Source organism: Lycium ferocissimum, chromosome 12, assembly GCF_029784015.1.
Source record: "Lycium ferocissimum isolate CSIRO_LF1 chromosome 12, AGI_CSIRO_Lferr_CH_V1, whole genome shotgun sequence".
NCBI lineage: Eukaryota > Viridiplantae > Streptophyta > Magnoliopsida > Solanales > Solanaceae > Lycium > Lycium ferocissimum.
Window position 1 is genome coordinate 30420139 of NC_081353.1, and position 27631 is coordinate 30447769.

A 27631-nucleotide genomic window follows, 5' to 3' on the forward strand; every position below is an offset into this window, starting at 1 on the left:
CTTCCGAGATCTTCGCCGTCTTGAAAATGACATTAAACAACCCAACACGGCCACTCCAAGCCTACCCCCGCCGCATTCTTCCAAAATTCCCCGGGGAATCTCGTCAGTCCGGTCGCTCTTCCCTACGCATCCTACGAACAGCTCCCTTAACCTCCTCAACCTTTATACTCCTACAATAACCAAAGTTGCGATGCCTATCAGAGTGCTCCAAGTCTCCCAACACAATGTCTTTGTCCCCTCCTTCGTTCAAGAGTTCATGAAAGTATGACCGCCATCTCGTCTAACGCGGGTTTCGTACCAACACTGGCCATCCTCGTCCTTGATGCACTTCACTTGATCCAAGTCTCGTGCCTTCCTCTCTCTCTCGCCTTGGCGAGCTTAAATAGCTTCTTATCCCCACCTCTCGTCCCTCTAGTTTCGCATAAAGGCGTTCAAAGGCTGCCGTCTTAGCCGCCGAAACTGCCAACTTCGCCTCCTTTCTTGCCATCTTATACTTTTCCTTGTTCGTCCGCTTCTCTTCATCATCCTTGCTATCTACCAACTTCACATATGCCTGCTTCTTTGCTTCTACCTTCCTTGACTTCCCCATTCCATCACCAATCCCCTGGTGCCCACCACGCGCCTCGAGACCCTCAATACCTCTCTAGTCGCTTCCCCACGCAACCGGCCGTCCTATCCCACATGCCGCTCGCATCCCCCTACTATCCCAAGCTCTCATAGCCATCAACTTCTCCCCCATCTCTAGGCACTAAACAAAGGTCAAACTCCCCACCTTAATCCCTCGGTCGGTGGCCATCCACGACCTTCTTCTTCTTCTTCTTCCTTCTTATCTCCAAATCCATCACTAATAGCTTATGTTGGGTTGTAAGATTCTCACTCGGTATGACCTTGTAGTCCTTACAGAGGCCTTTATCATCTTTTCTAAGAAGCAAAAAGTCTATTTGCGTCACAGCCACCGAGCTACGAAAGGTTACCAAGTGCTCCTCCTTCTTCGGAAAACTCGAGTTGGATACCATCAATCCAAAGGCTTTTGCGAAATCCAGGAGTGAGACTCTTCCACCATTCTTGTCCCCAAAGTCAAATCCTCCATGCACCTCGTCATAACCCCTCGAAACAGACCCAATGTGCCCATTCAAATCTCTTCCTATGAATAACTTCTCTCGCAGGCGTATACTTACCACCACTTCATCCAAGTCCTCCCAAAGCGCCTTTTTACCTCCTCGTCCAAACCCACTTCGTGGCGCGTAGCACTAATAATGTTCAAGGTGAACCCTCCAACGACTAACTTAATCGCCATCATCCTGTCGTTGATCCTCCTAACCTCTACCACCTGATCTCTAAGCTCACTATCTACTAAGATCCCTACCCCATTCCTATACCTCAACTTGCCCGAGAACCAAAGCTTGTACCCGTCCACATCCTTAGCTTTAGGTCCTACCCATTTAGTCTCTTGTACACAAGCTATATTAATCCTCCTCTTTTTAAGAATCTTAACTAACTCTATGGACTTTCCCGATAAAGTCCCAATATTCCAAGACCCTACTCTCAACCTAGAAGCTCCCTTAACCCCCTTAGCCTCCCTAACCCTAGTCCCCGATCCCAACCGAGAACATGACCCTAGTCTACCATCCCTCACCAAAGCCAGTAAAGCAAATATACGCTAGTGAAAGGTTAATCTAAGACAAACGAAGGATCAATAATAAAGCACAAGTTAGCAATAGTCTATAAGCAGTGAAATAGGTATTCAATTAGGCGGAGCAGGCAAAATTTATAAGGCTAAACAACAGGAAATGGGCAATTGGAGGTACCGACTCCAAGTACGTAAAACCTATTCACCACCGAGAAATCTCTGTTTGCCGCCGAAAATACTGTTCTCTCACGGGAAATACTCGTTCACCGGCCGAATCACTGTTCACCGATCGAATCATCGTTCACCGCCGAACCGTCGGAAAACTCGAGTACATGTGCGTAAAACCGCTCGAAAACCTCGTGGAGGGTTTCCGAAGCGTAAAAGAGAAAGGAAAAGAGAAAAAAACAAGAAAGGAAGAAGGAAAGAAAGAGAGAGAAGAGGAGAGAGAGAGAGAGATCCGGCTTGGGGAACCGGTGGTGGTGGTCGCCGGTGGTCGGTTGGGGTGGCTTGGTTGGGGGGTGGGTGGGGTGGGGGTTGGGGGGGGGGAGGAGCTAACTTACCGTTAGAGAGAAGATGAGAGGAGAGAGAAGAAGAAGATCCAAACATAAGAATCATTGTTGTATATATTGGATTTTTTAAATGCAAAACTAATAAAATATTTTTATTAAATTAATTAAAAAATACATTATAATTTTTTATATTAACAATTATAGATAAAAAGAATTGTTACAAAGAAATCAAAATTAGAAAGATATATGTTATATCGTAGATCACCAAATTTTAATTTCGAAATGAAAATATAAAGTAATACATTTTATAAATGCAAAGAAACAATAATCAGATAATGCAAAGGAAAGTAAAATAAGTAAAGTATTGACAAAGAAGGAAAACGGGGATAAATGTCACTCACTCCCTTCATTTTTACTTGTCCACATTGACATATCAAGAGAAAGAAATTTTTCTTCTTCCTATTTTACCCTTCACATTAATTACTCATTTTCAAATCATTTTCTAAGGCTGTTGAGACTATACGCCAATAAATATGGATATTATGATAAAATATATACCTCATTTATTAATTCTTAAATAACGTGAAAAGTCAAAAGTGGACAAGTAAAAGTGCAATGAGGGAATAAACATGTGTAGGAGAATTAAAATTGAAGTGCATATGTGTATACATGAGAAGAGAATAAATACTCAGTACTATGACATATGTCCAAGTGGGATAAAAAAGTAGTTGGTTAAAGTGTACAATGCTATAACTTTTGGTACAAATTTGCATTGCCATTGTTCGTCCTCTCTTCACGTTTAAAGTATTGACAAAGAAGGAAAACGGGGATAAAAGTCACCCCCTCTGTTCACTTTTACTTGTCCATCTTAACATATCGAGAGAAAGAAATTTTTGTTCTTATTATTAATTTCCTTCCACATTAATTACTCATTTTCAAATCATTTTCCAAGGCTATTGAGACTTACACCAATAAATATGAATATTACGGTAAAATATATACTCCCTCTGTCCCATATTACTTGTCACTTTCCCCTTTGCACGCCCCTTAAGAAATCATAAATAAAAAATATATTTTACTATCTTACCCCTATCTCTCTCCAAGAATACATTCTAATCAAAATTGACTATTTTCAAAAACATTTATTACTAAGGGTAAGATGAAAAAGATTTAATTAATTTTATCTTGGTTTTGTAAATGAACAAGTAATTTGACCATATATTTTTAGTAATGTGGCCAAGTAATATGGGACGGAGAGGATAAGGTGGGAAAAATTTAATTAATTTTATCTTGGTTTTGTAAATGAGCAAGTAATTTGGACATATATTTCTATTATATATAAGTGTCCAAGAGGGACTAACACAATAATGAATGCTTGTACCAAAAGCTATATAAATTGTACACTTTAACCAACTACTTTTTTATCCCATGTCGATATATGTCATAGTACTGAATATTTATTCTCTTCTGATGTTTACACGTATGCACTCCAATTTTAATTCTCCGACACATAAATAAAAGATGTATTTTACTATCTTACCCCTATCTCTCTCAAATAAGTACATTCTAATCAAAATTGATTATTTTCAAGAACATTTATTACTAAGGATAAGATGGAAAGATCTAATTAATTTTATCTTGGTTTTATAGATGAACAAGTAATTTGGACATATATTTTTAGTAATGTGGCCAAGTAATATGGGACGAAGAGGGTAAGATGGGAAAGATTTATTTAATTTTATCTTGGTTTTGTAAATGAACAAGTAATTTGGACATATATTTTTAGTAATGTGGCCGAGTAATATGGGACGAAGGGAGTACTTCATTTATTAATTCTTAAAGAACGTGAAAAGTCAAAAGTGAACAAGTAAAAGTGCACGGAGGAAATAAATATGTGTCGGAAAATTAAAATTAAAGTGCATATGTGTATACATGAGAAGAAAATAAATATTCAGTACAATGACATATGTCCACATGGGATAAAAATGTAGTTTAGTAATGTGGCCAAGTAATATGGGACGGAGGGATTGTTAAAGAACTTGAAAAGTCAAAAGTGAACGAGTAAAAGTGCACGGAGGAAATAAATATGTGTCGAAGAATTAAAATTGAAGTGCATATGTGTATACATGAGAAGAAAATAAATATTCAGTACTATGACATATGTCCACATGGGATAAAAATGTAGTTTAGTAATGTGACCAAGTAATATGGGACGGAGAGATTGTTAAAGAACTTGAAAAGTCAAAAGTGAACAAGTAAAAGTACACGGAAAAAATTAATGTGTTAGAGAATTAAAATTGAAGTGCATACGTGTATATATGAGAAGAGAGTAAATATTCAGTATTATGACATATATCCAAGTGGGATAAAAAAGTAATTGGTTAAAGTGTACAATTTATATAGCTTTTGCATAAAGATTCATTCTTGTGTTAGTCCCTCTTGGACACTTATATATAATAGATAATATAATAATAGAAACAACGGACAACCAAGGGACTTTTGTAGTCCACACAAAAGTTTCCATTAAAATTTTAAACTTTTTAATTAATTTCTTTTAAGTCCTAATTTTGTTTTTTAAGATCAAATTGACTTTTTATTCTTATGATTTACTTTTCAAAAGTTGTCGAACCTCATACCTTATTTTCTTTGTTACTTTTTATTTCCTATCTGGTGCATGGTATCCACATTGGGGTCCGATTAATCCAGATTCGCGCCGCTTCGAGCCTAGTTGGGGGAAGCGCTCCCTACCGTTGATTTTTTCATACCCTAGACTCGAACCCGAGACCCCTTGGTTAAGGAAGAAATAACCCCATCATTTTATTTTCCATGTTACTTTCTTATGTTGATTTATCTATTAACCTAAAAAATAGTCATTTTTCACTAGATCCTTGCTTCTTATTGCTCTCTCATTTTCTCCTTTTTCATTTTTTGCTTATTATAGATTTTTACATGTAGGCATTTTTTTTAACTTTATATTTGCATTATCAAATTTGAGAATTTCTGAAAATTCTTTTACTTATATGTAAGCATTTATTTCATTTTATATTTATACTTTAATCAGCTCATATGTGTTTAAAAGGATTTTTACTAAAGTGATTTTCAGATAGTTTAATTAAATGATGCTATAAAGTGGTGAAAATGAAGACAATATTATCAATCAAGATCGGTTTATCATTCAAATCTCATGTTTGGTTAACTTAAATTAACGTTTTAAACACAAAATAAGTTTGAAGCAGGGGAGAGTTAGAGTGTCGGCTACAGATTTGGTCGGATTCGGTAGCACTTTGGTTCAAATTCTGTATTTGTCTTAAAAGTTCATTAAATATGTATAAGTTATTCATTTAGAACTAAATAACTTCAACTTCAAAATTATATTTCAGAACTTATAAACTTCAAATTCTGACTCTGCATCTGATTTGAAGTAAGAAAGTTTAAACTATTAAAGGAGTGAAAGCTATTGAAATACTTATTTGAAATTTAATTATTATAACATACATAATATTTCTATAATTAAAATATCTACTTTTACATGTTGAGTTTGGGCCCGGACTTAGCACGAACCTTATGGAACTAGTATCTATATATAGAGAGAAGATTCTAGAGAGAGAAAGCAAAGCAGAGCTTATGCTCTATACTCTTGGATTCACAGTGTTTGCGTTATAGTTTAGAGCGTAATTACAAAACGTAATTACAGTTTACGTGGAAAAAGCGAGAGAAAGAGTTGTATCAGGACATACTGTAAATACAGTCTAAATATTTGTCACGTCGCATAGTATTTCCAAAAAAAGGAAAAGATATAATAAGTCCATATTTTAGGAAAATAGGTAGGATGCCTAAGTAACCAAGTTAAGAATAATAAATGCAACTTACACTCATAAATCTAACTTAACTTCATTAAATTCCCAGACACTTTTTTGACCCATAGATGACGTCAGCAGCCATCAGATCCAATCAAAACCGTTCATGACACGACAAACACGTCCAATCCAACGGTCAACATTCCACCAACACTAATCTCTTAATCAATTTTTCTAATCACATTTCCCCCAGTCTTCACCCTTAGCTTCATGTCTAATACATTTCCCCAAAGCTTTACATATACACGCACATATTATATACTCGCTTCGTTCACTTTTACTTATTCACTATTCTAAAAAAGACTATAGCTTTTACTTGTCCACTTTCACATATAAAGAAAAATTTAATTTATTTTTCTGTTTTGTCCTTAGCATTAATTACTCATTTCACATCATTTTTCAAATCTAATATAATTAAACACCAATTAATATGAGTACCATAATAAAAACATGCACTTCATTTATTATATTTCTTTAAGTTCATATTGAACAAGTAAAAATAAGCAGAGGGAGTAATTATGTTTCATAAATACAATTTAAATATTTGTCACGTCGCGTAAAAAATAAATATATAGCTAGGATGCCTAAGTAAGCAAGTTAAGGATAATAAATGCAACTTACTTGTACTATCATCAGTAAGTTTGACAACAGCCATTCAGATCCAATCAAAACCGTCCATCACACAACAAACGCGTCCAATCCAACGGTCAAAATTAATCTTATATATTAAATAATCTAATCACAGTTCCCCCAGTCTTTCACCATTTAGCTTCGTTTGTCTACAATATATTTCCACAAAGCTTCGAAACATACATACATATATAATAGAGAGAAGATTCTAGAGAGAGAGAAAGCGAAGCGGAGTTTGTACTCTACGTTTAGAGATTTGTACTCTCTGTGTGTATTGTGGATCTAGATCTCGGTGAGAGAGAGAGATATGGAGGTCGTAAGGCCTCAGTTGTTGATTCATGGATGGATCTCGGTTTTCGTGTTGCTTTGTTTGTTTTCATTTGAAGCTCAATGTTTCTATCTACCAGGTGTTGCTCCTCAGGATTTCCTCAAGGTGAATTTCTTCAGCTCACTGTGTGTGTGTTTTTTTTTTTTGTGTGTGAGATTGGTTGTTATTACGTGATTATGTAGTGATATTGGAGGTTAGAGAGAAAAAATGAGCTTCGTTGTTGATCGCGATGCTAATTTTTGTGATTTATGTGTGTTTGTGTGTGTTTTGTGTGAGATTTGTTGTAATTACGTGATTATGTAGTGATATTGGAGGTTAGAGAGAAAAAAATGAGCTTCGTTGTTGATCGCGATGCTAATTTTTGTGATTTGTGTGTGTTTTGAGTGAGATTTGTTGTAATTACGTGATTATGTAGTGATATTGGAGGTTAGAGAGAGAAAATGAGCTTCGTTGTTGATGTCAATGCTAATTTTTGTGATTAATGTGTGAAATTTGTTGTAATTATGTGATTTTGTGGTGATATTGGAGGTTAGAGATAGATTAGCGGAGAAGAAATGAGCTTCCTTGTTGATCTGAAAAATGAGCTTTCTTGTTGATCTCGATGCTAATTTTTGTGATTTATGTGTGTGTTTTGAGTGAGATTTGTTGTAATTATATGATTATTTGGCTATATTAGAGGTTAGAAATAGCAAAAATGGAGAAAAAATGAGCTTCGTTGTTGATCTCGATGCTATTTTTTGTGATTTATGTGGGTTTTGAGTGAGATTTGCTGTAATTACGTGATGAAGTGGCGGTATTGGAGGTTAGAGATAGAAATGATGAAGAAAAAATGAGCATCCTTATTGATCCTGATGCTAATAAACTTTGTTGTTGATCTCGATGCTAATTCGGATGCTTCTAATTGCAGTAGGTTATGAATAAGTCGATATTGTTGATACATGTGTTAGATCTGGTGTACATTAGCTACTTTTAAGACAAATCTATTAAATTTAGTAATATTGACCGATCTTGTTGAGCGCTTTGTTTTTGTTTGATTAAGATAAATTTTTCAGCTCTGTGAATTTCTTTTGTGTGTGTGTTTTAGTGCAATTTGTTTACATGATTATGTGGCGATATCGCTTTGAATTTCTTGGCCTTATCTGAACTCTTTTTATGCTTTTTTTGCTTTCTATTGAGCCGAGGGTCTTTCGGAAACAGCCATCCTACCTTGGTAGAAGTAAGGTCTGCGTACACTCTACCCTCCCCAGACCCCACGCTGTGGGATTTCACTGGGTTGTTGTTGTTGTTGTTGTATTGGAGGTTAGAATAGAAACGATGGAAAAATGAGCTTCCTTGTTGCTCTCGATGCTATTTTTTGTGTGCTATTATATAGTAAGTAATCGGATGCTTCCAATTGCAGTAGGTTATGAATAAATCGATATTGTTGATTCATGTGTTAGATCTGGTGTACACTAGCAACTTTGCAGACGAATCTATTAAATTTAGTAATATTGATAATAAGGTGATTTTTTTTTCCAGCTCTATGAACTCTGTCTCTGTGTGTGTGTGTGTTTTGTGTGAAATTTGTCGTAATTACGTGATTTTGTAGAGATATTGGAGGTTAGAGATAGAACGATGAAGAAAAAATGAGCTTCCTTGTTGATCTCGACTTGGTGCTATTTATGTGTGTGTGTGTGTTTTGTGTGCGATTTGTTGTAATTACGTGATTATGTGGTGATATTGGAGGTTAGAGATAGAAACTATGGAGAAAAATGAGCTTCCTTGTTGATCTCGTATTTATGTGTGTTTGTGTGCGATTTGTTGTAATTATGTGTGTTTTGTGTGTAATTTGTTGTAATTACCTGGTGATGTTGGAGGTTAGCGATAGAACGACAGAGAAATAATGAGCTTTTTGTGCTATTCGATATGAGCCAATGCTATAGCGGTTCTTCGTAATCGGATGCTTCTAATTGAAGTAGGTTATAAATAAAGGAATTTTTTTTTTTTTTTTTGGGATAAATCGCTACTGCTAATACGTATGCTATTTGATCTCTAATGTTTGATTTGGTTAATTTGCCGCTTATGTGTTAGATCTGGTGTACATTTGCAACTTCGACGAAAAATCTATTAAATTTAGTAAGATTGACGGATTGTATTTAACGTTTTCTTTCTGTTAGATCTAAGCAAAACATCAAATTTCTACTGTTTCTTTGTTAGATTCGACAGGTTTGTCGTAGTTTGAATATAACTTCCCCTTGTACAAGAGGAACACGTGGTTGTAACTGAATTTTATCGACATCCTATTTTAGAATGTAATATACAAAAATGGTTGATCCCAGCATCCTACATTTGTTGAGCTCAAGAGTTTATGGACTGTGTGATTTTCTATGCCTGCAAGTTGGACCAATTTTTTTAATTACGATGTCTTTGGTGTTTCACGTATTTTGTCTTTGCCTTGCATTCGGATGATTAGCGTACTTGCTTCATCATTGTGTTTATTTGTTTTACTTATACCCTTCGATTGATACAAAATCTCAAATGCTTGCTGTGTCCACAGAGGATTAGGAAATTCTTGAATATTTTAACTGTATAAAAGATAACACAACTTTCATAATCATCAGTGTTATTTGAATATTTGAATGAAATGGGACCAAATTGAGCTAAATGGGAACTAAGGATTCATATAGCTGACCTCATCTAGCTTGGACTTGAGATGTATAAGTTGTTATGTTATCCTTGTTGAGTCTTTTTAGTTGTCAGTTCAGATGTTTAATGAGTATGCTTTGTTGTCGGAATATGTCAAGTGGTGTACAAATTATCAAAGAGAGATCTTCACTAGCATAAGTGCAAATATACCTTTGGTAGATTGATGTTATGAAAAAGAAAATTTCTGTTGTAACTAGAATTGTTAGGAGCAATGTCAGAGAAAGACAGAATGCAGTAAAAGCTATAATTTTATGAAATATTTCTTGTGATTGTCCAAAGAATATATGCACAAGTTTCATAAAGTTAGACTATGATTATATCCAGTATCCATATTTGAAAAGCTCCTCAGCATGCTAAAATTTATACTGTCAGTCTGGCCAAAAATGTTCTTTTTGTCTAAATTGACTTCTTTTAAGATGATTTTCACCCCCTTTTTTTTTTCTACCTTTGGGCAGGGTGACCCTCTGATGGTGAAAGTCAACAAGTTGACCTCTACAAAAACACAGCTTCCTTATTCCTATTATTCTCTTCCTTACTGCACTCCAAAACAAATTGTTGACAGTGCAGAGAATCTTGGTGAAGTTCTTCGTGGTGACCGTATTGAGAATTCCCCTTATGAGGTTAGTTACTTTACTCAGATATGTTTCTTTGCCTGCAATTTCTATATTCCCTTTTTTGGGGAGGGGGTGGAGGTGTGTGCTGGGTGGTAGTGTGCAGTTGTCTTATGCTTTGAATGAGGGGGAGTTTGTTTTGACTGGACAATGTGTTATGCAGTTCCGTATGAGAGAACCACAGATGTGCAATGTTGTGTGCCGTACTGTTCTTAATGCAAAAACTGCAAAAGAGTTAAAGGAGAAGATTGAAGATGAGTATCGGGTCAACATGTGAGAAACCTACCGTGGACTCTCTGCTTATTAAATTTTGTTTCTTCTTTTCTGGTTCTGTAGTATTGTGTCTAACATTGAAATGTGACGTTTAACAGGATTTTGGATAATCTTCCTCTTGTTATGCCCATAAAAAGGCCTGATCTGGACACTACAGTCTATCAGCATGGTTTTCATGTTGGTCTAAAGGGACAATATGCTGGAGTATGTACCAGACTATTTCAATGTTCTCTTTGGTGGTTTTGGTTTATAATACTCTGGATGCATTGTAGACTTATTTCCTCTGCATTTTTCTACTCTTTAGAGCAAGGAGGAGAAGCATTTTATCCATAATCATCTGATTTTCACCGTCAAGTTTCACAAGGATCCACAAACTGATGCTGCGAGAGTGGTAGGATTTGAAGTGAGGCCATTCAGGTAATAATGTGTAGTTCATATTTTTCGACTTCAATTATTGTTTCTTTGTCATGAATGTTGAATTGGAAATTGTGTTTTCATCCAGTGTGAAACACGAATACGATGGGGAATGGAATGGCAAAAACCGATTGACCACTTGTGATCCCCATGCCAAGCGTACTGTTACAAGTTCTGATTCTCCCCAAGAGGTTGAAGATAAGAAGGAAATCATCTTCACATATGATGTTGAATTTGAGGTAAAACACATCTAATCGTGCAAATGATGTTGTCTTTTTTAGTGGCGATGTTTGAATTCTACTACAGATGAAGCTTTCTCAAGACAATATCACGCTTTTTAACAAGTTACTCCCTCCGTCCCATAATAAGTGTCACCTTAGCCAAAAACACGCATATTAAGAAACCAATAATGAAATGTGAAGTTTACTAAACTACCCCTATATAAGAAAAAAATTATTTTTTCCTCTTGATTAGAGCATGCACAAGTAGTAATCCTTTTGACATTGGGAATCCAACAATACCAAGTTACTATGTGGCTTTTCCAATCATCATTTAGATGTTACTTTAACTTGTCATTTTTTGTCTAAGGGTAGAGTTGGAAAAAACTAGCCAATTTATGTCTTGGTTTCCTAAGGTGACACTTATTATGGGACAATTTTTTTTAGCTAAGGTGACACTTATTATGGGACGGAGGGAGAATATTTAATCATGAGCAATTACAAAATTGTTCTTTACAATATAAAAATGCATGCGTAAGTGAGCTGGTTGTGATGAATTTGTAATTCTCGTATCTGTTCTCCAACTCTCAGGAAAGTGATATCAAGTGGGCATCAAGATGGGATACATATCTTTTAATGGCTGATGATCAGATCCACTGGTTTTCAATTGTTAACTCTTTGATGATTGTTCTTTTCCTCTCGGGCATGGTAGCAATGATTATGTTGAGGACCCTATACCGTGACATCTCCAAGTACAATCAGTTAGAGACCCAGGAAGAGGCTCAAGAAGAAACAGGATGGAAATTGGTCCATGGGGATGTTTTTAGGCCTCCAATTAACTCCGATCTGTTGTGTGTTTATGTTGGAACTGGTGTTCAGTTCTTTGGAATGACAGTAGTCACAATGACGTTCGCTGTCCTTGGATTCTTATCCCCTTCAAATCGCGGAGGATTAATGACAGCAATGTTGCTTCTCTGGGCATTCATGGGTGTTTTTGCTGGTTATGCTTCAGCCCGCCTTTACAAGATGTTCAAAGGATCTGAGTGGAAGAAAATTACTCTCAAGACAGCACTCATGTTCCCTGGAGTTGTTTTCATTCTTTTCTTCGTGTTGAATGCTCTAATTTGGGGAGAGAAATCATCTGGGGCAGTGCCATTTGGAACCATGTTTGCATTAGTTTTCTTGTGGTTTGGCATCGCAGTACCACTCGTTTTTGTTGGCAGTTATGTTGGTTTTAAGAAGCCAGCTATTGAGGATCCTGTGAAAACAAATAAGATCCCTCGACAGGTACCGGAGCAAGCCTGGTACATGAATCCAGTTTTCTCTATCCTTATCGGTGGCATACTCCCATTTGGAGCTGTATTTATTGAGCTATTCTTCATCCTCACCTCAATCTGGTTGCAGCAGTTCTACTACATATTTGGTTTCCTCTTCATTGTGTTCGTCATCCTTATCGTCACCTGTGCCGAGATTACCATTGTGCTCTGCTATTTCCAGCTATGCAGTGAGGACTACCTTTGGTGGTGGAGATCATACCTCACTTCAGGATCATCGGCTCTCTACCTATTCCTTTATGCAGCATTCTATTTCTTCACAAAGCTTGAGATCACAAAGCCCGTATCTGGTATGCTGTACTTCGGCTACATGTTGATTGCATCATATGCTTTCTTTGTCTTGACTGGCACAATTGGGTTCTACGCTTGCTTCTGGTTCACGAGGCTCATCTACTCATCAGTGAAGATCGACTAAAGTGTCATACTGCAGTTTCCTCAGAGAGCATATATGTGGACACCAAATTGTTTGTTGCTTCCAGGTTTTGATAGTAGAAAGTTGCTTCCTGTAACCTACCCAACACATGTTTTCCTCGAATCTATTTGTTCTTTTTAGTCTTTTCTGTATGGAGACATTTAAGAGGATTTTAGGCAATTCGATCCTCAATTACGGCATGTTTTAGTTGACAATATGATTCTTGTACCAAAAGATCGTAAAGGATGGTTTATTTGTTATTTAGTCAGTTAATCCTCTTATTTACTTAACCTTTATAAATGTAAGTTTTGTTCAAGATGTTTGTGATATTCACGAGTATTCACTCTTCATCATCTGAGCTCCGACCACCGAAGTTTCAGTCGGAACTGTTTTTTTTGTTTGGTTGGAGGATAAACCTACGATTAAAGTATCTTAAAAGCTATAATCAACGCTGTACAAAATGAGTTTTAAACTTTACTATTGAGGTACACGCTCTGTGAAACTTTGATATTATCATATTTCTATCTATCTCAATGCATTGTTAATTGTGCAAAGAAGTTGGAGCTAAATCATCTTCTTGATTTATGGATTTCTGTTACCATGTCGGGTAACAATTTCTGCTAGACATTTGATTAAGGGTGTAATATAATTAGTTTTCTGGAATTGAGTTGGAGAACCATCTAATCTAGGAGAAAGGTATTGTGACCTCCGAATATGCTGCAAAAGAAAGATACCAAAGCAATGTTGTATGTGCTGTTTGTTTTCTTGTAGTTGGATCTCCTAGGAGGAAGAGAGGAAGCTCTTGACTCTAGGCTAGTCGAAAAAGCGCGATCGATTTTTTGACTCAAGGGTGAAATTGTAGAGAAGATGTTTCAATTAGACGAAGAATCATCTATAGTCTTTTTGACGAGACACCAACTTTCTTTTTTGATCCCTGAGTAGCATTTCTTTTTATTGAGGAATGGGAGGATGCGGGACACAAGTTTTTGGAATGCTCCAAATTCGATTTGAGGATCTAAATTTGGGTGGTCCCAGATCTCTTGAATCATGTTTCGTATGGCCTCAGAATCTCATGGAGGCAAACACTCCTAGAAAAGACCTACCCTTTGCTCTCATTGAAGATATTCCTATTTCACTTGGGAGATTTCTGGCTAAGTGTTTAGGTTCATTTTTGTGCCCTCGATTATTCTATTGGGTATCTGTTACCTTTATCAAAGACGTTGACCAATACTTTGTTTATCAAAACTTAAGCAGATAAGAAAAAATAAGCACCTTCTAATCAAGGAAAGATTATTGTGATGAGTGAGAGATGTCACCTTGATATAAACAAATGACAATGAATATGGGAGTGGTCAAATAGGGGAATTGAGTAGGACAATGGTTAGGTTCGTTTGCGTTGCATCTCTCTTTTTTTTTCTATTGTGTGCCTGACACTTTTTATCAAAGACAGATATCAAAACTTTATCTACCAAAATTTAAATAAATGAGAAAAATAAGCACCATCTAACCAAGAAGAAATATATTGCCCGTTTGCCCGTGAATTTCTATTTTTCCTGAAATTACGTTTGGACATAAACTTGTTATAATTTTCTGGAATTCAAAAAAGCTCTAAATAACCGTTTTCACATTTTTCACTAACAAAAATGCAATATTTTTTCAAGTTGTATTCATATGCAAACGCAACCCCAATTTTCTTCAAATCTCTCTTCTTTTTTTTCTTTCTTTTTTTAATTGTTTTACATTTATTTTGTCCAAACGTGAAACGCCAACATGGTGACCACCACATGAGAGATAATGCCTCTATTTAAACAAAGGACAATGAGTATGAATTGGTCAAAAATAAGGTGACTGAGAAAGGACAGGAGTATTCAGGTCCGTTCGTGCACATCTGTGTTTTTTTTTTTTTTTTTTTTTTAACTCATTAGGTGCCTATCACTTTTTATCAGCACAAGTTATCAAAATAGTCTACCAAAACATAAGTAGATTTGAAAAGTTGGAGCCATCTAATCAAAAGAGAATCATAGACTGCCGTGTAGAGAGAGATTGTCTTGATTTAGACAAAGGGTAATGAGTATGGTGTGGTCAAATAAGGCAATTGAGTAAGAGTGTTCAGATAATGGTATAAAAAAATATTACACAATTTTAAGTCATTTGTTAAGTATTTACAGGTAAATTTATTAATAAGTACTCCCTCCGGGTAAATTTATTAATAAGTACTCTCTCCGTCTAAATTCAAGTGTGTTAGTTTGACTAGACACAAAGTTTAAGATATAAAGGAGACTTTTGAGTCTTGTAATCGTAAATTAAAGATGCGTGTAATGTACGAAAATATCATTTGAAATCACAAAGTATGATGCTTGAATTAAAGATGCGTGTAATGTACTAAATTATCGTTTCAACTTACTAATATAGAAAGAGGCACTTTTTTTTTTGGACAGACCAAAAAATTTAGTAAGACTGAATTGAGACGGAGAGAGTATTAGTTACAGTAATTAAAAATAATAACTAACCTCTATCACAAATTAAAATTCACTATAGTGTAACGAGATATCTTAACACTATTAGCATTTATAATTTAAACTATTAGCATTTATAATTTAAGGATTCCGGTAATCTTTTATCAGGCACCTGAGCTCTCTACCAAAGACTTTTTTAGCATATGTAAAAAAATCACCTAACTTTTCTTTTCTCTGCTAGGATTTGGAGGGTCAATAGTTCATATCAACATCATATAAATTTTCATAAATAGCTATAATTCCATAAAGATTTGAATAAGGCCATACTAAACATATTTAATTACAGAATATTCTTGCAAGTAACACTCTAATCATAAAATTATACATGGAAGCCTCTTTGCAAACTCAAAAGTAAATAAGTTAGAACCAAAATCAAAATGAGCAGATATGCAAACAAAAATCAATCTGCATCTGCACTGAAATCTGGCTCTGGAGGCTTTTGCAGCTTCACCAACTCCCTAGCACTCTTGAGATTTCGATTCCTATGAACGCCTCGGAGAGCATTTGCTGCAAACTTTGATGCCAAGAACGTTGCACGGATACTATAAGTAGCGCCACTAGAATTGCCACTAGCTGCAGCCAATGCCTCGGCTTCTTCTTCTTCCTTCCGTTGGAGCTCCATTAGTTTCCGCTTGGTGTACCGCCTCCATGCTGCTTGGATAAAGCAAGCAGCCCAAGTTCTCCATTGCTGCGAGTAGAACCGGAAGGTGTGCTGAACCTGCCTACTGTGAAGTCGTCTGAACTGACTGGCGACGAATTTCAACTCGTCTGCTGTTAGAGCAAAAGCCTCGACTTCCGTCAGAGCTTTCACCGTACGAGTAGAAGAGGGGAGGTTAGAGCCGGATTTCGGGTCTAGTGCCCACGTTAGAAGTTCCTCTCCACAAAAGTCGCCTTCTTTCAACAAACCGCGATTGAAGAAACCACTTCTCCCACCATCGGTTGTCACGCTTTCGAGGCGACCTCGTATGATGAAGAGCATCTCATCCACTGGATCTCCTTCTCGAACAATATAAGTATTCTCGATATATAAACAGGGTTTCAGACGCTCACAAATAGCATCAAGTAACCTTTCATCCATGTTCTCAAATAAAGGAACCTGAAATCAATGACAAATAAATTATTAGTAAAATGCAACCAAATAGAATCCATCTCCAACAACAGTTGGTAACAAGAAGCCTGTTGTGACCACCAAGGGTTGTGGTTGGTTGGATAGGATCCCTCCACCTTTGACCGAAGTCTCGGGTTCAAGCCCTGGGTAGGAAAAGTCCTTGCTTCCCCTTAAATAGGCCTTACGCGGCGCCCATTCGGATTAGTCAGCGCTCCAATGCGGGTACTGAACACCGCGTCGAAAATCACAACAAAAACATACCAATGTGATCCCACAAGTGGGGTTTGGGGAGGGTGGAGTGTACGCAAACCGTACCCCTACCTTTCCAAGGTAGAGAGGTTGTTTCCGATAGACCCTCGGCTCAAGAAAAGCGTTTTCAGAACAGGTTTGAAAAATACAAGAGTAAAAAGCTGTGATGAAAAAACAAAAATACTACTTGTGCACTTGTAGAATGAACATTTTCACTAGTTTCATTATCTCATTTAGTTGTAGGAGTAGAAACAAAACATGAAACAATAGAAACAGCAGAGATGAGAGAACAGTAGCTTCATAATCAGCCTCATTAAAGGAGAAGAGCTAAGGCATTTTTCCACCAATAAGGGCTTGCACCACTCATAAGTTTTTTCTATAGGGATCTCCTTAAGCATAAAACTCCGCCTGTGTGAGTTTGCTTACATTGCCGGTCCCAAGCTCAGATAAAGGAGGAAGGTTGTCAGCCAACGTAAAACTTGTCATGATGAATCCTCATAATACATATTGATATGAAATTAGCTTAAATGAAGAAGCAAGGATTCATGTAGCCGACCCCAACTTGTTCGGGACTGACGCGTAGTTGTTGTTTTTGATGATCTCTTTAGCATAACATGCCATCACCATCATCAAAAAATCATACTCCAGTCTCCGCTCAAAGACAAGTGGATAAAATGTGCGTAAATGTAACAGAAACACGAGATATATAGGTGTGTTGGTTACCCTCTTCACTAAAGCCAAACAAAGATGACGCTTGATATCCCTCCTAAGATCCTTGGGCAAGCTCTGGACTATATTCTCTTCATCCACTCCACGAGTTTCCTGCCACTTATACTGATCATAGCGCCTAACCCGTTCTCGGAGATCTTGTGGGAGCAACCGATGATGCATCCACTGTTCTGAGTCACGCCTTTTAACTCTCATCTCTTCGAGTCGAATAGTAAGAGATTGTAGATACGTCTGTGACAGCAAAGCACCAAATTCTGAGCGCAAATTTGTCAGAGATATAAATGCCATTACAAAAAAACACTGAAAAGAATGTGAATGCCATAATATAGATACCTTGCAAATAATAACGATGACATCCTACCTTAGAACTCAAAAGCTTCATGTCAATAAGGCACTTAATTATGGTACTTCATGGTAAGAGAGGCATCTTTAAAATCGTAAACTTCTATTAAATTTTACTGTTGGTCCAATAAATCCATTTTTCGTCAATTATCAAAACCAATATTATGAATGAGCATTATTCAAGCTTCACAATAACACTTGATATTGACCACTTTGCACGAACAATTTTCCAAGAAGTTAAAAGTTGTGCTATTCCATATCTTCAGAAAGAAATGCAATGAGTAACTAAATACAAACCTGCAAATGCATAAACAGCACTTTCGAGCTAACTCTTAATGCCAAGCTCCAATGTGCTTCATCCTTTTAATAACTAATCCATCCGTCCCAATTCATGTGACACTCTTTCCCTTTAAGTCAATCCCAAAAAGAATAGCATCTTTCCATATTTACTAACAATTTAACTTCAAAATTCCCATTTTACACTATCTGAAATGATTTATAGCCACAGAAATTCCTATGGATTATTTTAGACCACAAGTTTCAAAAGTCTTTTCTCATAAACTCAATGCCCAGTAAAACAATTTCACATAAATTGGGATGGATGAGTATTAGTTACACACTTCTTATGGTAGCACCCTCACATTGACAATGACCATTGCATAAACATTTTTTGATGAAGAACTTATGCGTAACTTATACAAGCAAAGGAAACTGGCAGTCAGGAACCTACATTTCTCACAGTCCATCATTACCTGCATGTTACCAATCAATAATGCAAAGAGAATGAGCCCAAGTATAGCCAATCCTATAGAGAATATAGACTCCCCGGGATATGTGCTAGTTTCAAGTCCTTGTCCAAGGGTACTGCATGGGCAGAAAAGAACAAAAAAATGAGATTACCATTAAATGCAAGTTTAACGGAAGCCAATTTTCAAGCAATTTATACAGCATTTAACAGTTATGGCATACTACATTCTACAAGTATTCGTGCAGTAGATTATGCAGTGTCAGTAGTAGGGCTATCAAGCATAAATAATGCATTTCAGAGTGCTTAAAAAGGATCATCAGTTTCTCACTTGATAAATTTTCTGTTATAAAATCCAACTTTTGAATCTACGTCTTTTTTTTTTTTTTTTTTTTTTTTAAAGTGGTAACATTGGTATTAATAGCACTAGGGCAGTGCTGAAGCCATATTTACAGAGGAGAAGTCCCCGCAGCCAATAAAAATTCTAAACAACAGTTACAATTGCCCTATAAAATCTACTAAGGAAACCTCCTCCTCTAAGTAGCATTCTTTACACCAAAAGTGAAACAAAAGTAGACACTTCATCTTAATATCCTGCACATGATTACCCCTATCATCAAAAACCCTAGAGTTTCTCTCTTTCCAAATTGTCCACCAAATACAAGCAGGAACCAATCTCCACCATTTCTTCTGTCTAACTGAAACTCCCAAACTGTTCCAGCTCTTAAGCAGATCAACAGTGTTTGCAGGCACACACCATTTGATCCCCACAATATTGAGAAAGAGCTGCCACAGCTGAATAGTGAAAGAACAATGAAGAAACAGATGGCTATTTGTTTCTGTGTAAGATTCACAAAACAAACATCTGGAGCATACCTCGAACCCCCTTCTTCTCAACCTTTCTCGAGTCAAAACTGCCTGCCTAGCCACCAGCCAGGTGAAACATAGAACCTTTGTAGGAGCATTAGTCTTCCGGATAAACTTCCATGGCCAGTCGACTATCTGATGAGCATAGTTGCTGATTGTTAAGTAGGCAGCTTTGAATGTGAAGGCCCCATCTTTGCTTGGATTCCACAGCAGCTTATCCTCTGCTTCTGATAACCCCTGGAAGACTTCCAAGGTCTTAAAAAACTCCACTACTCTTTCAATTTCCCAATCATTCAGATCCCTCCTCAATGTAATGTTCCATCCTTGCAATCCCTTAGCTGTAGATAAATGATCATTTGGAGAGGTAGAGATACTGAGCAAATCAGGAAAAAGATCTTTCAAACTTCCATGCCCGAGCCAGTTGTCTGCCCAAACCAAAGTCTTTCTTCCATAGTCCCAAGTTATGTGACACTAATGTTCCATCCTTGCAATCCCTTAGCTGTAGATAAATGATCATTTGGAGAGGTAGAGATACTGAGCAAATCAGGAAAAAGATCTTTCAAACTTCCATGCCCGAGCCAGTTGTCTGCCCAAACCAAAGTCTTTCTTCCATAGTCCCAAGTTATGTGACACACTTTCCTTTTTAGTCAGTCAAAAAAAGAATGACACCTTTCTATATTTAGTACTAACAATTTAACTTTTAAACTTCCCATTTTACCCTTAATGAGATGATAAATAGCCACATAAATAGCTGTGGCTTATTTTAGACCACAAGTTTCAAAAGACTTCATTTATTTCTTAAACTCTGTGTCCAGTCAAACACTTCCACATAACCTTTAAAGCCAGTAAGTCCAGAAAATAGGAAAGTTGGTCAGGGAAAATAACTTCATATACCAGTCATTCTCACTAGTGAATTTATACTTCCAACCATAGATAGAAATATTAACCAAGAAGATGAAATACAGAAACAACATAGCAATCAAGACAAACACAGTATAGCTGAGCGTTAAAAGTAAACTCACCTCAAGTTCTGCAGCCCCCACCACAAACAATAACAATATTTAGACACAAATTTCATGGAGTAAATGATGCCAGACGACAAAGCCTGATCGAAAATCCCGAAATCAAATGGTGAGTCGTCACCACTATTTGCAGGGCAAGCATCGTTTAAAACTTTGTCGCTTATGTTGCTCCAAGTATTGTAACCCGTCATGTACTGATTGCCACAGTACAAGAAATTAGTGTTGCATGTTGAATTGTTTTTACAAGCTCGCTGCCAGCATGTATCGTATCGTTCCACAGATAGCAAGTACCAAAAAGACCCAACTATCTGCAAAAAATACATACAAAAGGGAAATAAAAGACATGCTTATTGAAGCAGAAAGAAGATCATGATCATACATTTGGACCTAAAATTCTAGCCTTTGTCATCTTTCCGGAATAATAAAATAAGATGTGAGAGTCAACAAAGATTAACAGATCTATGAACGATATTTCACATGATCCATGCAATTGACAAATGTGCATTCATTAGGCTCATAGATCTAAAGAAGCCATTAGGACATGACTCGTAACACATTCTAAACTTTAACTTACAGTAATCAGACCAACGCACACTGTGCAGTTTTTGTTTTCTATAACCCTGGGGTCCGGCCAGCTTGCGCGCACCTCGACTAATTCCATGGTATACCTGCTACCTCCCATCAGCAACAGGTACTAGGTAGCTCTGTCCACCAAGGCTTAGACAGATGGGAAGATTCACCTAGTGTTTTTTGTCTCCACTGGGATTTGAACCTGGGACCTCATGGTTCTCCCCACTGTGCAAATGTATTTTCATAAGTGAACCATCCCAAATTCCAACTCCGGAAACAACTTAAAATGCAGACAATATATGTTACAAGTGAACCATCGGTCTAATTAGAAAACGCCCAGCAATTGAACTGGAAACACAGAGGACGCTGTCTTTTTTCCAATATTTTATGATAAGAAAATGAAAGCACTCTAGGCCTTTTGACCCTCCCTCCCCCAATCTATACTTAGCTAACCCCACTTCCCCTGGATAGACAAGAGAAAAAAAGAAAGAAAAAAAATGACACAAAAACAACAAACAAATAAAACACACAAAAATATCATAGAGACAAAAAAAGATTGCTTGCAACATGATATCCAACATTTCAACAATCTGATGAGTAGCTTACATGACTAGCAAGCATGTACAATAGCAAATAGGCAGCAGCACCAGCCCATGCGGTTTCAGCAAAAACACCAGTAGTTCTTTTCAGTTCCGAAGTTAAAGGTATAACTCTGACAAATCTGGGAATGTACTGAAGCAAGATTATGTAAAGCAAAGCTTGCTTTGTAGCTAGGACATCAGAACCTGTTGAGCTCTGCAAGAATCTCCACACCACAATCTGCATAGATGCATAAAAAGAAAAGTGAGTTAGAATACATAAATTTGCCTAATGATAAGCAGTTCTATGCTCTGATTCAAAAGGAAAAAAAGAGAAAATGATAAAATGGTCGCTTATGTTTGAGGGTAAGTTCAAAATAGTCCCTCAAGTATGCACTTAGCAGTTTTAATCCTTTAAGTTTGCCAAAAGTTAACACTTCTAGTCTTTCTTTCTTAAACTCCGTGCCTAGTCAAATGGTGCCACATAAATTGGGTTGTAAATCATCTCAAAAAGAAAGTAAGGCTTGTTTTGGACCACAAATTTCAAAAGTCTTACATTCTTTCTTAAAATTTCGTGCCTAGTCAAATGGTGCCACATAAATTGGGACGGACGGAGTAACAATTTAAGTTTAAACTTTCCCTTTTACCTTTAATGAGACTATACAGCCACACAAATCTATAACTTATTTTAGACCACAAGTTTCAAAAATCTTTCCTTCGTTCTCAAACTCTGTGCCTAGTCAAACACCTTCACATAAATTGGGATGGACGGAGTATCTTTTTCCGATCTGTGACCATCAGAGGCATGGTAGATTACTAAAGCAAATAAAATTTCCGTATCGGAAAATGTCAAAGAAAAATATAAAACATTTCTGTTAACCTGAGGCAAGGGTAGCACGGCAAGAAAATCGATGATAAAATAGAACCGCAAGTATCTTTTAGCAATCTGTGCAGGATCTATTACAAGTTCACCCCGTCCAAAAACTCGAGATGACGGTGCAATATAAGCCGTGCGAAACTGAAGAACCATGTGAATAAGATAGAAAGCATCGATCACTGAACGTAGGGTAGTGGCTATGGCAGATAGCTTCCTATCAATCTGAAGGCAATTCGACTTATTATCAAAAACCGGAAGGTAGAAAAACAGTGGATCCACAGACACCGCTAGAATGCATGATACAACAAACAGCTTGTTCCATAAGAGAAGGAATTTATCTTGAGGGTCGAAAATCTTCTTCTCTGAAACTTTCAGATCTTCAGGGAATACAGCCCGAGAGACACCAAAGCCGAGTGATCGACCAATTGATTTAAGTCCTTCAGAACCTTTTTTCACTCCTCTCTTAAAAGACCTTGACGGACTGCTAGTCGCATGGCTTGAACGTTTTAAACCCTCAATGTTGAAGCCACATGTATTTGTTGTTAGTGATGCGGAAGGAGAGGATAGTCTCGAATCCAAGTCATCCAACCTAAATCAAAATGTGAAGAAGCAACTATTAGATGCCGAAAAGAAGCTAAGATAATCATGGAAGAACAATCAACAGCGACAAAACTTGCATTGTTAATGTTAAATCTCCTCGTTCAGCAGACTTAAATTGCTATACTGCAAAAATATCATATCTGCTTCATTGTCTTTAGGGTTTTTTTCATTTTTGGCCGGTCGGCCGAAATTATTTACGGGCGCTAGCCAAAATACACAAAATATTACATATGCTTATGTAAACAATATGTATAAAATAAGTATATCTATTCTTGATATACATAACCTATATATTTGTTGGCTATTATATAACCTATACATTTGCTGGCTATTATATTTTGAGCGGTCCAAAAATGTAACTATCCCTTATCTTTAACTACTAGGCCTGAGAATCCTACAAATGTCAAATTAATAGTTAAAGCGTCGAAAAAATTATGTAGCCAATAAAGGTATTATGTTATCCATAAAAAAACCAAACCGTATAGGTCCCGCCACTTTTTCAACAGCTAGCACACATGCATCGGCATAAACGATTCATCCAATCACCCTTGATCTTTTAAGCACTCATACCACATTAATGTGAGATATTGTATATAACAAGGAATTAATCTCCTTATCAAACAAAAAAGATGAAACAGACAGCTAAATTTAAAGTATTAAACATAATTTTTTTTTAAAAAAAAAAAAAAAAAAAAAAACTAACTCATTTCGTTAGTATTATGCCTAACTTAACATCTGAAGGTAGGTAAAAGATACAAGTGAAAGAAAAGATACTTGGCCTCAGAAGATGAGATAAAGGAAAATCAAGTGAAAAGAAAACAAACTAGTAACCTTAAAGGGGAATAAATTTTAGTACCTTACAAACTTCTCCCGCTGCCCCCCAAGATATTGGGACTTGGAACCACAGTCGAACATTTTGTAAAGTCAAACACATATACAGTCACTGCAGCGGAACATAAAATTTCAAGTTAATCATAGAGTAGAGAATAAGCTAGAGACGGGAGTAGAAGTTTGAAAATATGTGAGAGCAATGTCTCTAGGTGTTTGTTTAATTACTACTCCCCCTGTCCCAATTTATGTGACACTCTTTCCTTTTTAGTCATGTCCCAAAAAGAATGACACATTTCTATTATTAGTAATAATTAAACTTTAAACTCCTTATTTTACCCTTAATGAGATGATTTATAGCCACCCAAATATCTAAGGCTTATTTTTTACCACAAGTTTCAAAAGTCTTCTTTTCATTCTTAAACTTCGTGCCCAGTCAAACACCTTCATATAAATTGGGAGTACATAATTAGAATTGTTGGATAAGTACTCAAAACCTTGTGAGCGTCCATTACTTTTAGCCACAAAAAGTTCAAGACATTAGAACAACTGCTGGCAGGATGCCTTGCATCTTACATTTTTATTCAATTTCAACAAAACCAACAAGGAGATGAAAATGCGTGAAATTTGTTTCTCACGAGGAAATTTTGAAAAAAGAACATAACAAGTTAATGCAAGCACCATTTTTATTTTCTTTTGCCAAAAAAATAAGAAAACCCAAATAAGGGCAAGTCTAGAGTAATGAAGAAGGTAATTTGAACAAATTCCTCTCCAACATGACAATCTACTTGAGTAGTGAGCTGCCATATACGTCTAAAGTTTCTGTAGTCAAGGAAATGGTCTTGGCTCCAATTCTGATAACCCGAGTTCTAAATAGTCAAAACAGCAATCAAGCCAAGAGGTCATGTTTCTTTGGTTTAGCTTTCTTACCAAGCCATTTCATCTCAGAATACGTAAAGATTTCAATTGTCAGAGCTTAACCTACTGAAGCTCAAATGATGTATTACCTTGATCCACTAAGTTACTACTTCAGAGTACAGTAAAGCTGCTAAAAGTTAGACTCTTCACTCTTGGCAATTAAACCAACGTAGTAGTAAGCAATTAAACCAACGTAGCAGTAAGCAATTAAACCAACGTATCAAAGTGTACAAACTTCAAACCAAAAAATAAGAAGTTTGCATTTTTGGAATAATCAATAGCAACTTCAAGATGCAAATCTCCAGATACTAGCTCAAATACGCTATAAATAATATCCCTTAACTCGAACTTCAATTCCCTACAATTTGGTACTACATCAGTAAGCCTAATCATCCCCCCTCTTTAATTAATTTCGATAAAATTGATCCAAATTTGAACAAATTCTAAATCTCAATTTCATTTTAACAAATTAATAAAATTTCATAATAATTTCAATATACTCGTCATGTAAACTAATTCCAGATGAAGTCCATATTTCTATAACTAAGCTCCAATAAACAAAAACTCTTTTTATCTCTACACTAAATGACAACAATTCCCTTTGGATGTAACACATCAAGATTGAATTTTTAGTCAAACCCTTTTGATATAATCCATCAAGATTCAATTTTCAATCTTTACTAACCACTTTCAGATGCAAATTTTATAAGTAAACAGATAAATTAGTCCAAAAAACGAACAGATTATAGCATAAGGAACAAAATTACAGAATAACTTGAGCATACTCATGTTGACTGAGTTTACATTTTTGGAAATATGAATAGCAAAAATCTCCATATGCTAGCTCAAATACGCGATAACTAAAATCGATTAACTCAAACCCCCCGCCCCACAATTTTTTTTTTTTTTACAATGACCCAAATTTGGGCAAATTCTAAATCCCCTTTGGATGGAACGCATCAAGATCGAATTTTTAGTCAAACCCTTTTGATTTAATCCATCAAGATTCAATTTTTTTTTTTTTTTTTTTTTTTTTTTTACTTTTATGACCACTTTCAGATGCAAATTTTGAATATGAATTGATAATTTAGTCCATAATAGTCTCAAAAAAAAAAAAAAAATAGTCCATAATTCTACAACTAAGCTCCAATAAGCAAAACCCTTTTTATCTCTACACTAAATGATAACAATTCCCTTTGGATGTAACACATCAAGATTGAATTTTTAGTCAAACCCTTTTGATTTAATCCATCAAGATTCAATTTTTAATCTTTATTCACTACATTCTGATGCAAATTTTGCATGTAGAACAGATAAATTAGTCCAAAAAACTAACAGATTGTAGCATAATGAACAAAATTACAGAATAATTTGACCATACTCATGTTAACTGATTTTGCATTTTTGGAAATATCAATAGCAACTTCAAGAGGCAAATCTCCATATACTAGCTCAAATACGCGATAACTACTAGCTCAAATACGCGATAACTAAAAATCGATTAACTCGAACTTCAATTTCCTACTATTAGGCAGTACATGAATAAGCCTAATCATTCCCCCCACCCCACCCCCCCACCCCCCCCCCACCCCAAACCATTATTTTTTATACAAATGACCCAAATTTTGGACAAATTCTAAATCCCCTTTGGATGCAACACATCAAGATTGAATATTTAGTCAAACCCCTTTTGATTTAATCCATCAAGAGTCAATTTTTAATCTTTATTCACTACTTTCAGATGTAAATTTTGTATGTAAACAGATAAATTAGTCCAAGAAACTAAAAAGATTGTAGCATAATAATGAACAAAGTAGTAAAGTAAAGAGAAACATAAATCACAGTGCATAATTAAAATATATGAGTATAGTAGATCAGAGAAAAGGGACTTACAATTGAAGTTCTTGAGAAATTTTAATTCATGGAAATAGATAAGGAAGAAGAAAAGGAAAATAGTAGGGTGTTTTTGTGGGGTGGTGGGGTTAAGAGAGGAACAAAGATGAAGTCAAAATAGACATATCTGAATAAAGAAGGTACCAAAAGCTCATAAGTAACAGAAAACACAGTAATTTACAGACTGAAGAAAAAGTTGGTAAAATGACAGCTTGTCATACCCCCCCCCCCCCCGCCCAACCCAAACCCCTAATATATTTCCAATTTTCCTTTATTTTATTTGTAACTCTTTCTTTGATAGATTAAAAAAAAAAATGACCTCTTACTTTGACAAGGGGTTCAAAGTTTTACCATGATGGAATATTGAGGTGTCATAACACGTGAATGAATGAGTTGTATAATGATGTGCCTATATTTTATAACCTTTTAAATGTTAGTCAGACTCCAGTTCAGATAAAAATATATTGAATTTCAAATATAAATGGCTGAAATTTGGCTTGTTAAAGTCAAATTTCAATTATGTATGTTTGAAGTTCATATAAAAATATCTAAAATTTGTTTGTACAAGCAATATATCAAAGATTAGATAAATTTTGTAATTTCATACTCGATTTCAATCGTAACGGATTTAGGATTTTAAGTTTTATGGATATAACTTTTAAATTTCTAGTGTTGAACCCGTTTTATTTTTAAACTTATAAATTTATTACTGTTGTTCATTACAATTCTAGTGAACTTTTACGCAAATTATATTATGCATTTAAAGTACTGTATTCGGATGAACCTGATGTTGTAAAGCTTCAGCTGTCGTTGATTAGGAATTGACCCTAAAGAGACGTTTGAGATGAGAAATGCTTTAAAATAGACAATCCTACTTGAAAAGGACGA

The 27631-nt window shown here is 36.0% G+C and overlaps 3 protein-coding genes across 3 annotated transcripts; 1 reads left to right on the forward strand and 2 right to left on the reverse strand.

Annotated features, from left to right (window-relative positions):
• Positions 1-773: 773 nt before the first annotated feature.
• Positions 774-1928, reverse strand: LOC132039194 (uncharacterized). The gene is made up of 3 exons (XM_059429732.1): positions 1881-1928; positions 1322-1660; positions 774-1250 (listed from the first exon to the last, which is right to left on the reverse strand). Exons 1-3 carry the CDS (start codon positions 1926-1928, stop codon positions 774-776), a joined length of 864 nt encoding a protein of 287 aa, XP_059285715.1.
• A 4859-nt stretch (positions 1929-6787) lies between these two features.
• Positions 6788-13217, forward strand: LOC132041161 (transmembrane 9 superfamily member 9-like). The gene is made up of 7 exons (XM_059431981.1): positions 6788-7059; positions 10095-10259; positions 10414-10523; positions 10622-10727; positions 10828-10940; positions 11026-11176; positions 11747-13217. Exons 1-7 carry the CDS (start codon positions 6934-6936, stop codon positions 12902-12904), a joined length of 1929 nt encoding a protein of 642 aa, XP_059287964.1. The 5' UTR covers positions 6788-6933; the 3' UTR covers positions 12905-13217.
• A 2396-nt stretch (positions 13218-15613) lies between these two features.
• On the reverse strand, positions 15614-26867 carry LOC132041160 (probable cyclic nucleotide-gated ion channel 5). The gene is made up of 8 exons (XM_059431980.1): positions 26744-26867; positions 23961-24047; positions 22508-23093; positions 21656-21868; positions 20480-20787; positions 18598-18709; positions 17498-17734; positions 15614-16513 (listed from the first exon to the last, which is right to left on the reverse strand). The coding sequence occupies exons 2-8, from the start codon at positions 24017-24019 to the stop codon at positions 15818-15820; spliced, it is 2211 nt and encodes a 736-aa protein (XP_059287963.1). The 5' UTR covers positions 24020-24047; positions 26744-26867; the 3' UTR covers positions 15614-15817.
• Between the last annotated feature and the right edge of the window lie 764 nt (positions 26868-27631).

Coding starts and splice junctions, on each gene's coding strand:
- LOC132039194 (XM_059429732.1), bottom strand. CDS start 1,928: ATGATTCGATCGGTGAACAGTGATTCGGCCGGTGAACGAGTATTTCCC. Junction 1,661..1,880: donor CCGGTGAACGAGTATTTCCC/GTGAGAGAACAG, acceptor ACCTTTCACTAG/CGTATATTTGCTTTACTGGC. Junction 1,251..1,321: donor TTAGAGATCAGGTGGTAGAG/GTTAGGAGGATC, acceptor GAACATTATTAG/TGCTACGCGCCACGAAGTGG.
- LOC132041161 (XM_059431981.1), top strand. CDS start 6,934: ATGGAGGTCGTAAGGCCTCAGTTGTTGATTCATGGATGGATCTCGGTT. Junction 10,941..11,025: donor TTTGAAGTGAGGCCATTCAG/GTAATAATGTGT, acceptor GTTTTCATCCAG/TGTGAAACACGAATACGATG. Junction 11,177..11,746: donor CATATGATGTTGAATTTGAG/GTAAAACACATC, acceptor TCCAACTCTCAG/GAAAGTGATATCAAGTGGGC.
- LOC132041160 (XM_059431980.1), bottom strand. CDS start 24,019: ATGTTCGACTGTGGTTCCAAGTCCCAATATCTTGGGGGGCAGCGGGAG. Junction 21,869..22,507: donor CCGTGCTACCCTTGCCTCAG/GTTAACAGAAAT, acceptor GCATCTATGCAG/ATTGTGGTGTGGAGATTCTT. Junction 20,788..21,655: donor TGTACATGCTTGCTAGTCAT/GTAAGCTACTCA, acceptor TATTTTTTGCAG/ATAGTTGGGTCTTTTTGGTA.